Genomic DNA, 12,368 nt, shown 5'->3' on the forward strand with positions numbered 1-12,368 from the left:
TGCCTGTTAGACAGCGATTGGCTTTTGAATCTGTGACGTACCAAATCTAGTTTGGCCTTTGTATGTTTGAATCTCAGATGTTAGGGACATCTAAAATGCCTACAGACATCTCCCCCTTCAGTAGAGCAGACTCCACCACTGAGTAAAACATAATTAGCATCAACATAGATCCAAAGGTAAAAGTGGTCATTGTGCAGAATGGCCCATTTCAGATATAGATAATATAATAATGTATTATAATTATTGATGCAACAATGTGTTCATCACTTTAATGTTGCAGCTGGTAAAGTTGTAGCTAATTTTAATTACTTTATATTACTATATACTGCAAGCAAAGCATTAAGAGGCAACACTTCATTGGGTTGCCTCTAATTATTTTTTATATATTTTTATTATAACTTCTTTGCTGCTAGCATGTGAATTTTGCCCCTTATCTTAACCAATATTAGTTGATTTATATGTTGTATTAATAATATGAATCTGCAAAATAACTACAGTTGTCAGATACATGTAGTGGAGTAGCAAAATAAAATAACATAAGATGGAAGTACTCAAGTAAAGTACAAGTACCTCAAAATTGCACTTAAGTACAGTACTTGAGTAAATGTATTCAGTTACATTCCACCCTTGCATTTGAGTACACAATTACCACAGCAGGCACAACTGCATTGTCTGACTGTGAACAGCAGGAGGCAGAGTTGATCTTACTAAGCACTCAACAGGGTGAAAACTGCACATCAGTCATACTATATGTATCAACACACTTCGGCCGCCTCTCTTGTTGCATTTCTGATTAATATCCTGGAATAACATATCACTGATCTCACTGCTTCCCTCCAGGAAACAAATATCTGGATAGAAAAAAAAACCTCCACACACCCATCAGTGATGGTGACGCCGAGCTGCATGCAAAGGGAAACAAAGTCTGGGAATCCCGGTAAATAAAAAGGGGAGAATCCCCCAAGGAAGGTCTGCATCATGGGGTGTGCTGTATTTGTAATCTGATGCGGTGACGAGGTGTGTGTGTGTGTGTGTGTGTGTGTGTGTGTGTGTGTGTGTGTGTGTGTGTGTGTGTGTGTGTGTTTTCACATGACACCACTAAAAAAACATAATGAAGGATGAAAGGATAGTGAATGTGAAACCACACCTGCTACGAATATACAAGACACTGCAGAAGAAGAGACCAGGTAAGACTTCTTCTTCAACACTTATCCACGATCAGTTGTATTCTTTGTCTCCTGTTTTTATCAGCAGTGGTCGAATGTAACTAAGTACATTTACCCTTTACAGCGAGATACTACAGGCTAAAACATCAGGGGTTTTTTCTTCAATTTTGAGCTATTTGTCAGATATGTCTTCTTTCAGCCTAGTGGAAAGAAAACATCAAAATTACACATTTAGGTATTTATTTTACAACACATTGTCTATTTGCATCTGTAGATTTCTCCTAAATTCACCTAAGTTATCATTAGATAATGCCTCATTTGCATATCTAAACATACTTGCTTTATTCAGTGTTCAGATTTCTGTTCTGAAAACCAATGCAAATTAGCACATATTTAATAAGATAATGCCTTATTTGCATATTTTAACAAAATATAGAAAACTTGCAATACAAAAATAATTTTCTTTGCTTGAAATACTCACAACCTATTTCAAAATGACACAGTACAGTCTACCACCGATGAAATCAGAGAGTTGCAGTGCCTTGCTCACGAGCACTTGGACAGTTATTACTAAAGGAGGAGAAGGTGTTACTCATTCACTTTCCCAGCTGGTTCGAGACATTCAGAGACAGTTGTACAGTCATTTACAGCAAATTGTCTGTATGTGCAAACTGGTCTTTACTCATTATAATTACAGTGTTGTTTGTTTACAGTATGGCGAACCATAGGAAAGCCACATGACAAACCAGACTTACTCCCACAGTCTTAAAGAGGATGTGTGATTTTTCAACACACCCACACGTGTCCAATGGGCGGACAAATTTTTATGATTATCCATCATTAACTGCTGCTAACATTTTGTTCTCTCAGGATGGAGATACATTCTCTCTGTTCAAACATTTATCCATAAAAGGTTGCTCTAAAATAACATAATAAACATTTGGAGAACTTGTAGCTTTTAAAATACCCCAAATTCCAAAAGGAGACCAGTGTGTGAGAACAACCAAACTATTTCTAAATAAACCTTAGGATTAATAGAGGGTATTTTTTGAGATGGGGCAGGGGGGGTTGTGTGTGTCTCCTTGAAGTGAATAAAACTGGACTTCCCAACCCCCTTATAAGGCATTTCCCTGAGAACAGTGGGAGGGGGGAAGAGGGCCCAGCGATGCAGGATATTCTCACAGGATGTGATGGCTGGACAGCAGCCTGAGCTGTGCGATGTGGAGGGAAGAGTCAGCTGAGAGGAGCTTTTTTGGCTTGTAGTGTTTGCTTGGTTACTATCGATCATCTGTGAGTGGGTGTGCGCACTGAGGATGTGAAATCAACATGGTCAGGAGGCACTGTGAAGACTAGTAATCAGCTGAAAGTGAGGTAAATGTTCAGCTCTCAAAAAAAGGTCTTCAAGCATGTTGTTGCATGGTTTGGTTGTTGGAAGCCTTGGACTTGACTGTGGGAGCAGATGTGTGCATGGTTACAAATTGCAGTGGTGGAAGATCTTTTACTTAAGTAAATGTACCAGTACAGTAATGTAAGAATACTCAAGTCAAGTCCTGCATTTAAACCCTGAGTTACAGAAGTACAGAAGTCTTATCAGTTACTAGTTCACGGGGAAATTTTACATTAAAAAACATGATGTAAGTACATATTTCAGATAAAATCTCTGTATTTTTACATTGTGTTACTACTACTTTTACTGAAGGATCTAAATTCAAATTCAAGAAATATATAATTGAACAAGATGGAAAATCAGCAGTTAAGAGTAAAGTGAAAAGCTCATTCTTAATGTGAAATGCCGTGTGTAAACAAGATTTCGAAGATATTTTACTTTGTAAATAGTCTGTAGATCGTGATACAGCCGAAATAAACGGGTGGGTCATCTTTGCTTGAAATACTTGCAGTATTTCTGGTCCCCTTGCTTTAAATTTACAGCTTCACTGAGGAAAAAAAGTAAAGAGTGTAAGTACACAAGTATTATTAGCAAAAGAAAGTATCAAAAGTAAAAGTACTCGTTCTGCAAAAAAAACTTCCCCTGTCACTTCTATATTATCATAAATTACATTTTCAGACTTGCATTACTGCGTAAACACAATTTTACTGTTGGAGCTGCTCGAGGTGCACAGTTCTTTAGTCCAGTGGTACCCAACCTAGGGGCCGGAATCCCTTTAAAGGGATCTCAAGATAAATCTGAAGGGTCATACAATGATTAACGGGAGAGGAAAGCCATTTTGTTCCTCAGAAATGTAGTGGAGAGGAAGAATACAGTGGCATAATGTGGAAATACTCAAGTAAACCTCAAATGTATACTTAAGTACAGTACCTGGAAGTCCATTTCTTGTTTGAGATAGAGAGAAACAGTGCTTCTGGCCGCTGATCAATGACCACAATGTTTTATCAGATTGTAAATGTTTAAAAGTGTTCTGCAAGTCACGCAGCTCTCTGTTCTGTCTTAAGTAGCATTTTATTTATTTTGTACAAACACTCACAAACATCACATGAGAGCAATGTGATGAATATCTTTATTGAATTTGCTCTTGTAGAGATTCTCAGAGCAAATCTGTGGTTATGTGAAGGTCTTACATGGGAGTTTATGGAACTATTCACATGAGCTAAACTTAACTTTTGTCATTTTAACACTGAGATTAACAGTAGGTAGGTTTTTAGAGCAACAGCTGCTAGCATTTTCTGATTGAAAACCCCGACTGGGTGCCTTTATTCACTATCTGCAAACCTTTATGGTTGACCTACAGTACCTCTTTTGTTTCACCTAATTCTCCACGTCCTTATCAACCCCATGGGTACTTACCATTACTGTGATACTAATTACTCCCACATTGTCTGGCCTGCAAGCTTACTGTACGTGTTGTTTTTTGTTTTGTTCAGGGGAACCTATCAGGAAATATTTTAGCAGGTTTCCGCAAACTAATGAGGCACAGATCTTAAAAGATGAGTCATCAAAGCCCGACAAAAACAATATCTGTTTTTTCTGTTTCAAAACAATAAACCTACAGTACAGAATTGATTGCATGTACTCACGGAAACTCTTTAGCTTTGTTCGCTTAGTCATTATGTTCTACCAGTTCTGCAGCTAAAAACAGTATGTAATACAGTATAAAAGAGAAACGTCACAGCATACAACAAAAAGCCCCTTTTGTATCTCAGGCCATAAATAGCACTGTCATAGGTCGTCATGTCACACTGTAGGTATAGGGCTACTTCCCTCTTCCTTCCCTTTTAGAGTAAAATCACCTACAGCATGCTTCCTGCATTCATGTGTTTCTAACTCTTTGTGATCTGGACTCTCCCTGTGCTGCAGCACCATGGCCGCCTTCCAGCTGCTCTTCCCGCTCTTGGTCAGCTGCGTGGCGGCATCCGCACATCCTCCCCACCACCTCCCTGTATGCCAAGTTGTAAGTAAAACCTGAGACACACACACACACACACACACACACACACATACACACGTCTGTCTAGCAGAGGTTCAACAGTCACACTTTGACATTTTAAGTTACGTTTTTTAAGTAAAGTTAAGTTTTATGGCATCTTCTAATGTAGGCACATTCCTCACATCTCCAGTAAAATAAATATACTGAATATGTGTTCATCTGTTTATAGTTTATTTCTATAGGTTGCCCACGGCAACTGAGATGAGGCACCTATAATCCATCAGGTGCTTGGGGTATTTTCAGATTATCTACAGGCCCATGGTTTATTTGAAAGCGTTTGACCTCAGCAGATCTGGTTTATTAGTTTTAGCTCTTGAACTGTGCTGCCGTCAGACCTTCAGGCTTCATTATTTGGACAGAGACACATTATTTGGCTTCACTGGAAGAAAAACTGGGAAGTGTTTTTGTGTTACACACTGCAGAGGGCACTTTTCAGTCAAGTGTGTAGACTGTGACATCTTTTCCTTGGAATTTCTGGCAAATCATGTTTGAGTTTTTGGTTATCATACTGACTACTAGCAGAACTTGTTCTAATTATGAAATGAACTGGAAATGTTATGCACATCACTTCCTGTGTGATGAATTTCCTTCTTTTTTTTTGAGGAAAGACCAGCAAATACGTAGAAGAGCTTACTATATGTAAACCTTTTAGATGATGTCAGGTGTTACTGAAACTGTTTACAGACTTGGCTGTAGCCATGCTGTGGTCTGTGGGTAGGTAGCATGTCATTTAAGATCTGTCATTTCTGAACTGATACTACCTAATAAAGGCTAGACATAATAATAATAATAATAATAATAATAATAATAATAATAAGAAGAAGAAGAAGAAGAAGAAGAAGAAGAAGAAGAAGAAGAAACACACAAAAAACCAAAGGTTCCGGACCAGACTCAAACCGGGGACGTTGCGGTTCACGGTTGGCTCCTTAAACCCGCCTGGGCCACTGGTTCCCAACCTGGGTACCACTGCACCCTGGGGACCTCAAAGACCAAGGTCAAGGGTGCCACAAGATTTATTTCAATTTGAACTAGCTGTCAAATGAAAAAAAAGGACAATATTTCCCTCCAAAAATTAAGGGGAGGAGGGAATGCATTTTTCTTACGTAAGAAAACAACAATGAACAACACTTCCATTTTATTGCTTATTTCCACTGTGTCAAAATGGAAGCACTAACAATTAAAACTCCTAGTTAAATGTGCAATTGATGTGGCAGCTATGACTGGTGATGACAGTTCATTGAGTCAGGACAAGGTGATGGACAGATTTGACATTAAAAAATGAAACCACCAGGTCACCTGACTTGTTTGAAGTATAACATTCTCTCTTTGTGTTACTTTTTCACAGCAAGAAAAACGCTGTCTGGTGAGAAAGCCACTTTGTCAGGATAACTTGGAGGATAACTAATTGATTTGTCTAACTCAGACTCATATTACCTTCGATGTAATCATTTCTGAACAAAACTCATTTAGAAGTCTCCCAGCTAATCCTGCCTTGTAACTGACCGAAGTTGTAGAAACAGCCTTTCTTTTACTGTCTATGGAGCTAGCTAGCTGACATGATCTACATCTGAGCTACTGGGCATGTGCAAGTGCAATCAAAGATAGTACAGAAGAAGAAGAAGAAGAAAAGAGGTCTCACTCTGTAGCTAAAACAGAGACCAGCTGAAAAGAGGATCTGCAGCAGTGAGAGAGAGTAAATCAATGTGTTTGTTTATGGGCCAGCTTGTCAGCAACGAGGAATGCCACTTTCAGGATACCACAAAATATGCCAAGAAGCTACATGCACTCTGCCGCAGAGAGAAAACTGAGGAGACAGTGTTATGAGCTGTTTTTGGGACAGAAGGGGTCTGTGGCCATATGGTTTCAATTATTAACTACACTTAATAACTGAAATATTTGAATCTATTAGGGGAAAAGGGAGAGACGATGACGAAACCTGTGAGGTGTGGGGTGTATTGTCTTTAAACTGAAAAATCAGTTTTTTTTATGTTGGTTGAAGAACTTGAGATTGAGTCATTAAATAGCAGTGAATTTTATTTAAAGGGAAATAGCCGTAAAAAGTTATTGTTTTCATTAGAACAACTTGCCATCATAAACCTCAGAGGACTGGGTTGCTGCCAAGAACATGCCGTAGATACACTAACTCATAAATCGACCCTCCACGTACGCTTGAAACATTTGGTCTGTATTGTGTCATGGTCAGGCAATCTGGCAGTGTGCCGACATAATCAGACTTGTGTGTTTGTCTTTTGTTCGTAGGTCCAGATGGATGTGTTTTGCAGTGATCTGAGCCTCAGAAGTGCCCCAGTCAACCTTCCTCCTGGCGTCCAAATGCTGGACCTCTCTTGTAACCAGGTGCAGAATCTCACCCAGGAAACTCTAGCGTACCACACCGGCTTCCATCATCTGAATCTTCACTCTAACAAGATCCACTTCATCCAGCCGGGGCTCTTCAAAGACATGACTGATCTAAGAGTCCTGGATCTGTCCAGGAATCAGCTGAATGTTTTTGCTTTCTCCAAAATCAACATTGGGCCTCTTACAGCTGTAGAGTCACTTGATCTTTCAAGCAACGGGCTGTACACGGGGATGTCAGACTATTTCCTGGCTGATTCTCCATCGCTAGCAAACCTTTCTCTGAACAGCAACAGCATCACCAAAATAGCACAAAATACCTTCAGTGGATCCTCATCATTGAGGAAAATCAACCTCCACAATAATGTCATCATGGAGATTGAAGATGGAGCTTTTGACTCCTTGGATAGTCTGACTGAACTCGATTTGTCCAAGAACTCGATCACGTGCATCACAAACTTCAATCTCTGTAACCTAAAAGTGCTTAATCTCAGTAAGAACAGCATGGAGCTTTTCCAAAGCACAACATCAACAGATTGTTATAAACTCCTCTCTCTTGATCTAAGTGAAAACAAAATGCCTTACTTCCCCCTTCTCCCTAGAAACAACATGCTTGAATACCTGGACGTTTCACGAAACCAACTTCAAAGCATCAATGTCACAGGAAGTCCTGAAAAAAAGGCAAAAGTTTATTTTTATCACCTGAAATATTTGGACATGAGTTACAACCAACTCAAAAGCCTACCAGAGTCCTTTTTTGACTGTATGGGATTACTCGAGGTCCTGAATGTGAGTAATAACTGTATCAGCTCGTTCTCTATCACCAGCCAAAGCCTTCTACAGACAGTGAAGATTATCAATCTCAGTTTTAATTCGCTACAGAGTCTGACATTTGGGGAAAACACTCTGCAATCGCTGGAAAAGCTCTTTTTACATGGAAATGACCTCACCACCCTGGACAATCAAATATTTCAAAGACTTCCAAGCATCAAACACCTGCAGCTCCAGCAGAATAACCTGATAATCTGTTCCCTGGACCAAAACCACCAGGAACCTCCAGGTTGTGTCTCATTTTCTTCAATACCAAACTTGCAGTTCCTGTACCTGTCTGAAAACAATCTGAGGAGTCTGCCTGCGAACGTGTTTGCCAACAGCCCTCTGAAGTTGCTGGACTTGTCCCTGAACCCGGGCTTAGACATGGACAAAGACTCCCTCTCTGGTCTGGAGCATTCCCTGGTCCACCTCCTCTTGAGGGAAAACAATATTTCCAGTCTAAACACAGACCTGTCGTCGCTGAGGAGTCTCAAACACATAGACCTGTCCACCAACCAGTTGACCGCTCTACCTATGTGGAACAAAGACTCCTCCATAGAGTCACTAAACCTGCAGCACAACAACCTTGTCACCCTGGAGTACAGCACCATGCTCGCTCTGGAGCACTCACTAAAAACCCTCTACATGGGCTCCAACCCTCTGAGCTGCTGCAGCAACCTTGACTTCCTCCACATGGTCCAGCACTCGGCCGTGGTCGTTCCCGACATCGAGACCGTGACCTGCATTCACGAGGAGTATTCAGAACCGGTCAACATCGAGAAGGTGACCCAGGAAATGTGTCATAGATCAGGTGGCCAGAACTATATTATTGCAATTGTAGTGATAGTGTTAGTTGTGATGATTGTGCTGGGGCTGCTGGTTAAATGTTGCCACTTGAGGAAACGAAAGCACAGCCGAAGCTTTAGCGCTTAATGTAAAGCCATGAAGGAATTTATGTTTGAGACTTGGTTGGTGGTTCTAACCAGAAACAGTAGAAAAACATGAATGTAGTGTCTGTGATGTCACCCAAAGTCTTTTGAAGGAACAATTTAAAGCCTTGAGTTGGGTTTACTACTATCATCTTTGCCACTAGTGTGAATAAATGTAAATTTGAGATGGGACACGCAAGAAGCAACCACAATGGCTGGCTGAGTGAGCTGTCAATAAAAAAAATACATGCCATAATATTTCCTAAATGAAGACAATACAATAGACAACCTGTTGAAACCAGAAGTTCCTGTGGAAAATATTTCAAAAGAAAAGTTTGGACTTTTTAGACAGTCCCTCCAGAAAAACGTGATTATGCGATCGCATAATTCAATGCATAATCAGCCAAAGTCCGCATATTTATGCGGGGGCCGCATTTTTTCAAATAGGGCGCACTTTCGCCGCATAAATTGCAGATTTCTGCGCAAAATATGCGGGGCTTGCATGATTTCATAATCCCCGCATTTTCGTTGCAAAAAAGTCATATATATCTTAGCAGAAAGTTGAAAAATGTTGCGTTTACTTCACACAAGAGCAGCCATTTCCCCCTGTTGCCATGGGAACGTTATGAAGTGATGTAATTACGCGACGTGAACATCATCAAAAAGCTGCAAACCCCGCGATGAAGCCATGATGAAACCGCAGTTTTCCCGCAATTTAATCACATAAAATTGCATAAATATCCCACATATTCCATCGCATTTTTTAAGAAAACGTGCCGCATAATCAAGGATTTTTGCCCGCAACAATCACAAAAAAACTCCGCATTTTTCTGGAAGGACTGTTTAGAAGAACATTCCAAACGTTTCTTGCAGTTAGCATCTAGTGGTCATTTCAGGAACTGCATTTTTATGTCTAAAGCAGGAGTGTTTCCTGTTTGTTTGGTTTATTGAATGTAAAAGGATAAATCCACACTAAAACACTTCAACACTGTAGACCATGCCGTAAAAAAACTAAAGCAATAGTTTTGCTTCCTTTCAGAGAGTTAGATGAGAAGATTGATATAACTCTCATGTCTGTACACTGAATTTGAAGGCAGACTGCAGCTGGTTAGCTTAGCTTAGCAATAAACTTTGAAAACAGGGGGGAACAGTTAGCTTAGTTCAGTCTAAAGGTAACAAAATATGCCTACCAACACCTCTAAGCTCACTACTTAACAAGTTATATCTTCTTTGTTTAATTTGTACGCAGTAACTGCAGGAAGTACTGTGGTCTTGCACATATAACCCCTCTGTAAAACCCCACTGTGTTGTTTTTGCATTAAATGAATGAGATATAACGTGTTAATAAGTGAGTTTGAGAGGTTTTGTTACGCGGAGCTAAGCTAGCCCTTTTCCCTGTTTCCAGTCTTTATGCTAAGCTAAGCTAACTGACTGCTGGCTATAGCTTCATATTTAGCGGACCATCAAACTTTCAGCATGAAAGCATATTTCCCAAAATGTTGAACTATTCCTTCAAGGGTTGAATGAGACAGAGAAAGATAAATCCGATTTATGGAGAGTGTCGACACTGGAACAAAGTCAGATGTCTTTATTCAGTGACGTTCAGTGTAATAGTATCTGAGAGTGGAATTTGCCTTTAAGCTAAAAATAAACACTACAAAAGGTCATGAAACAAAATGTTCTATTCATGGTAGATGAAGTATGATTATGAAGTATATATAGGTTGTACAAAAGCAACCCAAGCTGTCCCTTTACCCTTTATGTAGTTTGCACTTTAAATGTCGATTGGTTTGTGTGATTGTAACTTGTTCTGTGAATGTTAACACTAAGAATAACTTTGTTACTATGAAAACAAAGCTGGACATTTTAAACAGTATGTTTTCTGTATTGATCCCAGGCCTGTGGTGCTCCCCCTGGACACAATATCTATTACATGACATGAAAATACCTTTAAGGGATGAAGATAAAAGCTGGACTAAGCACTGAAATTATTGACTGTGATACTCTGGTATAGAAGTATAATATAAATGTTGTATATTTTTAGATAAATAAATGAATATGAAATCCAGCGCTGTATTGTGGGCTACACTGGGATCCACAGTTTCATACAATTTTAATGTGCTTGATTCTAAAATTATTATTATTACTGACTATAATATATAAGTCAAACTGATTTGTAACATTTCTTATCCTGTGATGTTATTTTGTAACGTAATGTAAGCAATATTTTGTACCAAATGAAGGCCATTTTCTACACTTAAACGCTGTGTGAAACATTATTTGTGTAATAAAAACATGTAAACCTCTGAACGTAGTATTCACACCAGCCCATTTTAAGTTTATTTTCTCCTCATTATTCAGCTAACACCATAAAATGATATTTCCCTCTGTACATATTTATAATTGTCTGGTTTCCTGTAGTTTAGACACACAACATTTCACTTAATGTGAAGCTGGTACCGCTGAGATTTCTTGCAGAGAGTTAGACAAGAAGATTGATACCACTCTTTTCTAAACATGAGAGTGGCGTCAATCTTCTCAACTAACTCTCTGTTAGAAAGACAATAAACATATTTCCCAAAATGTTGCACATTGTGAGTGCATGATGATTATTATCACAATATAATAAAAACAGTGTGCAAAGCAAAGGGCTTAAGGTTTATGAGGAAACAGCACTTAATGATATGAGATTAAATTGAATGTCATTTTCTAATATTTTCCCCTTGTTTATTGAACAAAATTTTTATTTGCCTCGAACTGTCTAATATTCATATTGAACTTATTATTTAATTCTGTATTCTTTGTTATATGATGTAAGAGCAGATACAGGCTATATTTCTCATTTTTCTTTTTAATAATTTAGTGATGGCTTTTATAATATAAAACATTAAGGCATGACAAGTCAGAAACAAGAAAATAAAGGGGAAAAAATCCTATGAGAAATCAAGAAAGTTGATTTGAAAAAAAAACCTGATCAATTTCAATAGTAGAAGCTACTTCAGAGAACCCTCTCTCAAAGCCTGGAGTTTTGTTTTAGCTGTGTGCCACTCACTTGTTAAAAGCTCAAACGAACAGTCAATTAATTGATTAGATGCTATTTTAATAATGATTGTTTTGTAAAGCAAAAATGATCTGGTTCCAGCTGTACAAAGTTTACATTTTTTTAAATATTATTAGTTTATTGACAAATAACATGATAAACATAAAACATACAAAACAGAAAATGCCAGTGGATCAGGACATAGACAGAAATCAAATTAGTTAATAAAAATGTTATAGGGTAACGTTACATAGATTAAGGGTTTTAAATAGCATTCTTGTTTTTAGATTATAGGATTGATGTAATGTACAGTTTGATTTCACTTTCACTTTAAAAAGGATGGTTTATGATTGGAAAACTTACATTTAAAGGTGAGTATTTTCTGTTTTATTTTAATAATGTATGATAGTAAACTCATTTACAAGCCCAACCAATCATAAAAGGGTATCTTTTAACGATTGAGAATATGATTTGTTTTCTGGAGATGTCACTCGTAATTTCTGGCCAATTAAAAGTATAGAATATTAGTGTGGGCGGGGCTGACCTTCGACAGTCGCATGTGATTGCTGTTTTGTCAAGTGCTTGAAGGAGTCAGTTCCGGTAATTTTGGACCGACTTTACG

At 38.5% G+C, this 12,368-nt stretch overlaps 1 protein-coding gene across 1 annotated transcript; it reads left to right on the forward strand.

Moving 5' to 3' along the window:
• Positions 1 to 1,111: 1,111 nt before the first annotated feature.
• lrrc32 (leucine rich repeat containing 32) lies at positions 1,112 to 11,354 on the forward strand. The gene is given in 5 exon segments (XM_031308201.2): positions 1,112 to 1,135; positions 1,138 to 1,187; positions 4,480 to 4,573; positions 6,869 to 9,057; positions 9,557 to 11,354. Coding segments are annotated over 4 exon segments (2,010 nt in total). The 3' UTR covers positions 8,711 to 9,057; positions 9,557 to 11,354.
• Positions 11,355 to 12,368: the final 1,014 nt, after the last annotated feature.

This window comes from Sander lucioperca, chromosome 13, assembly GCF_008315115.2.
Source record: "Sander lucioperca isolate FBNREF2018 chromosome 13, SLUC_FBN_1.2, whole genome shotgun sequence".
NCBI lineage: Eukaryota > Metazoa > Chordata > Actinopteri > Perciformes > Percidae > Sander > Sander lucioperca.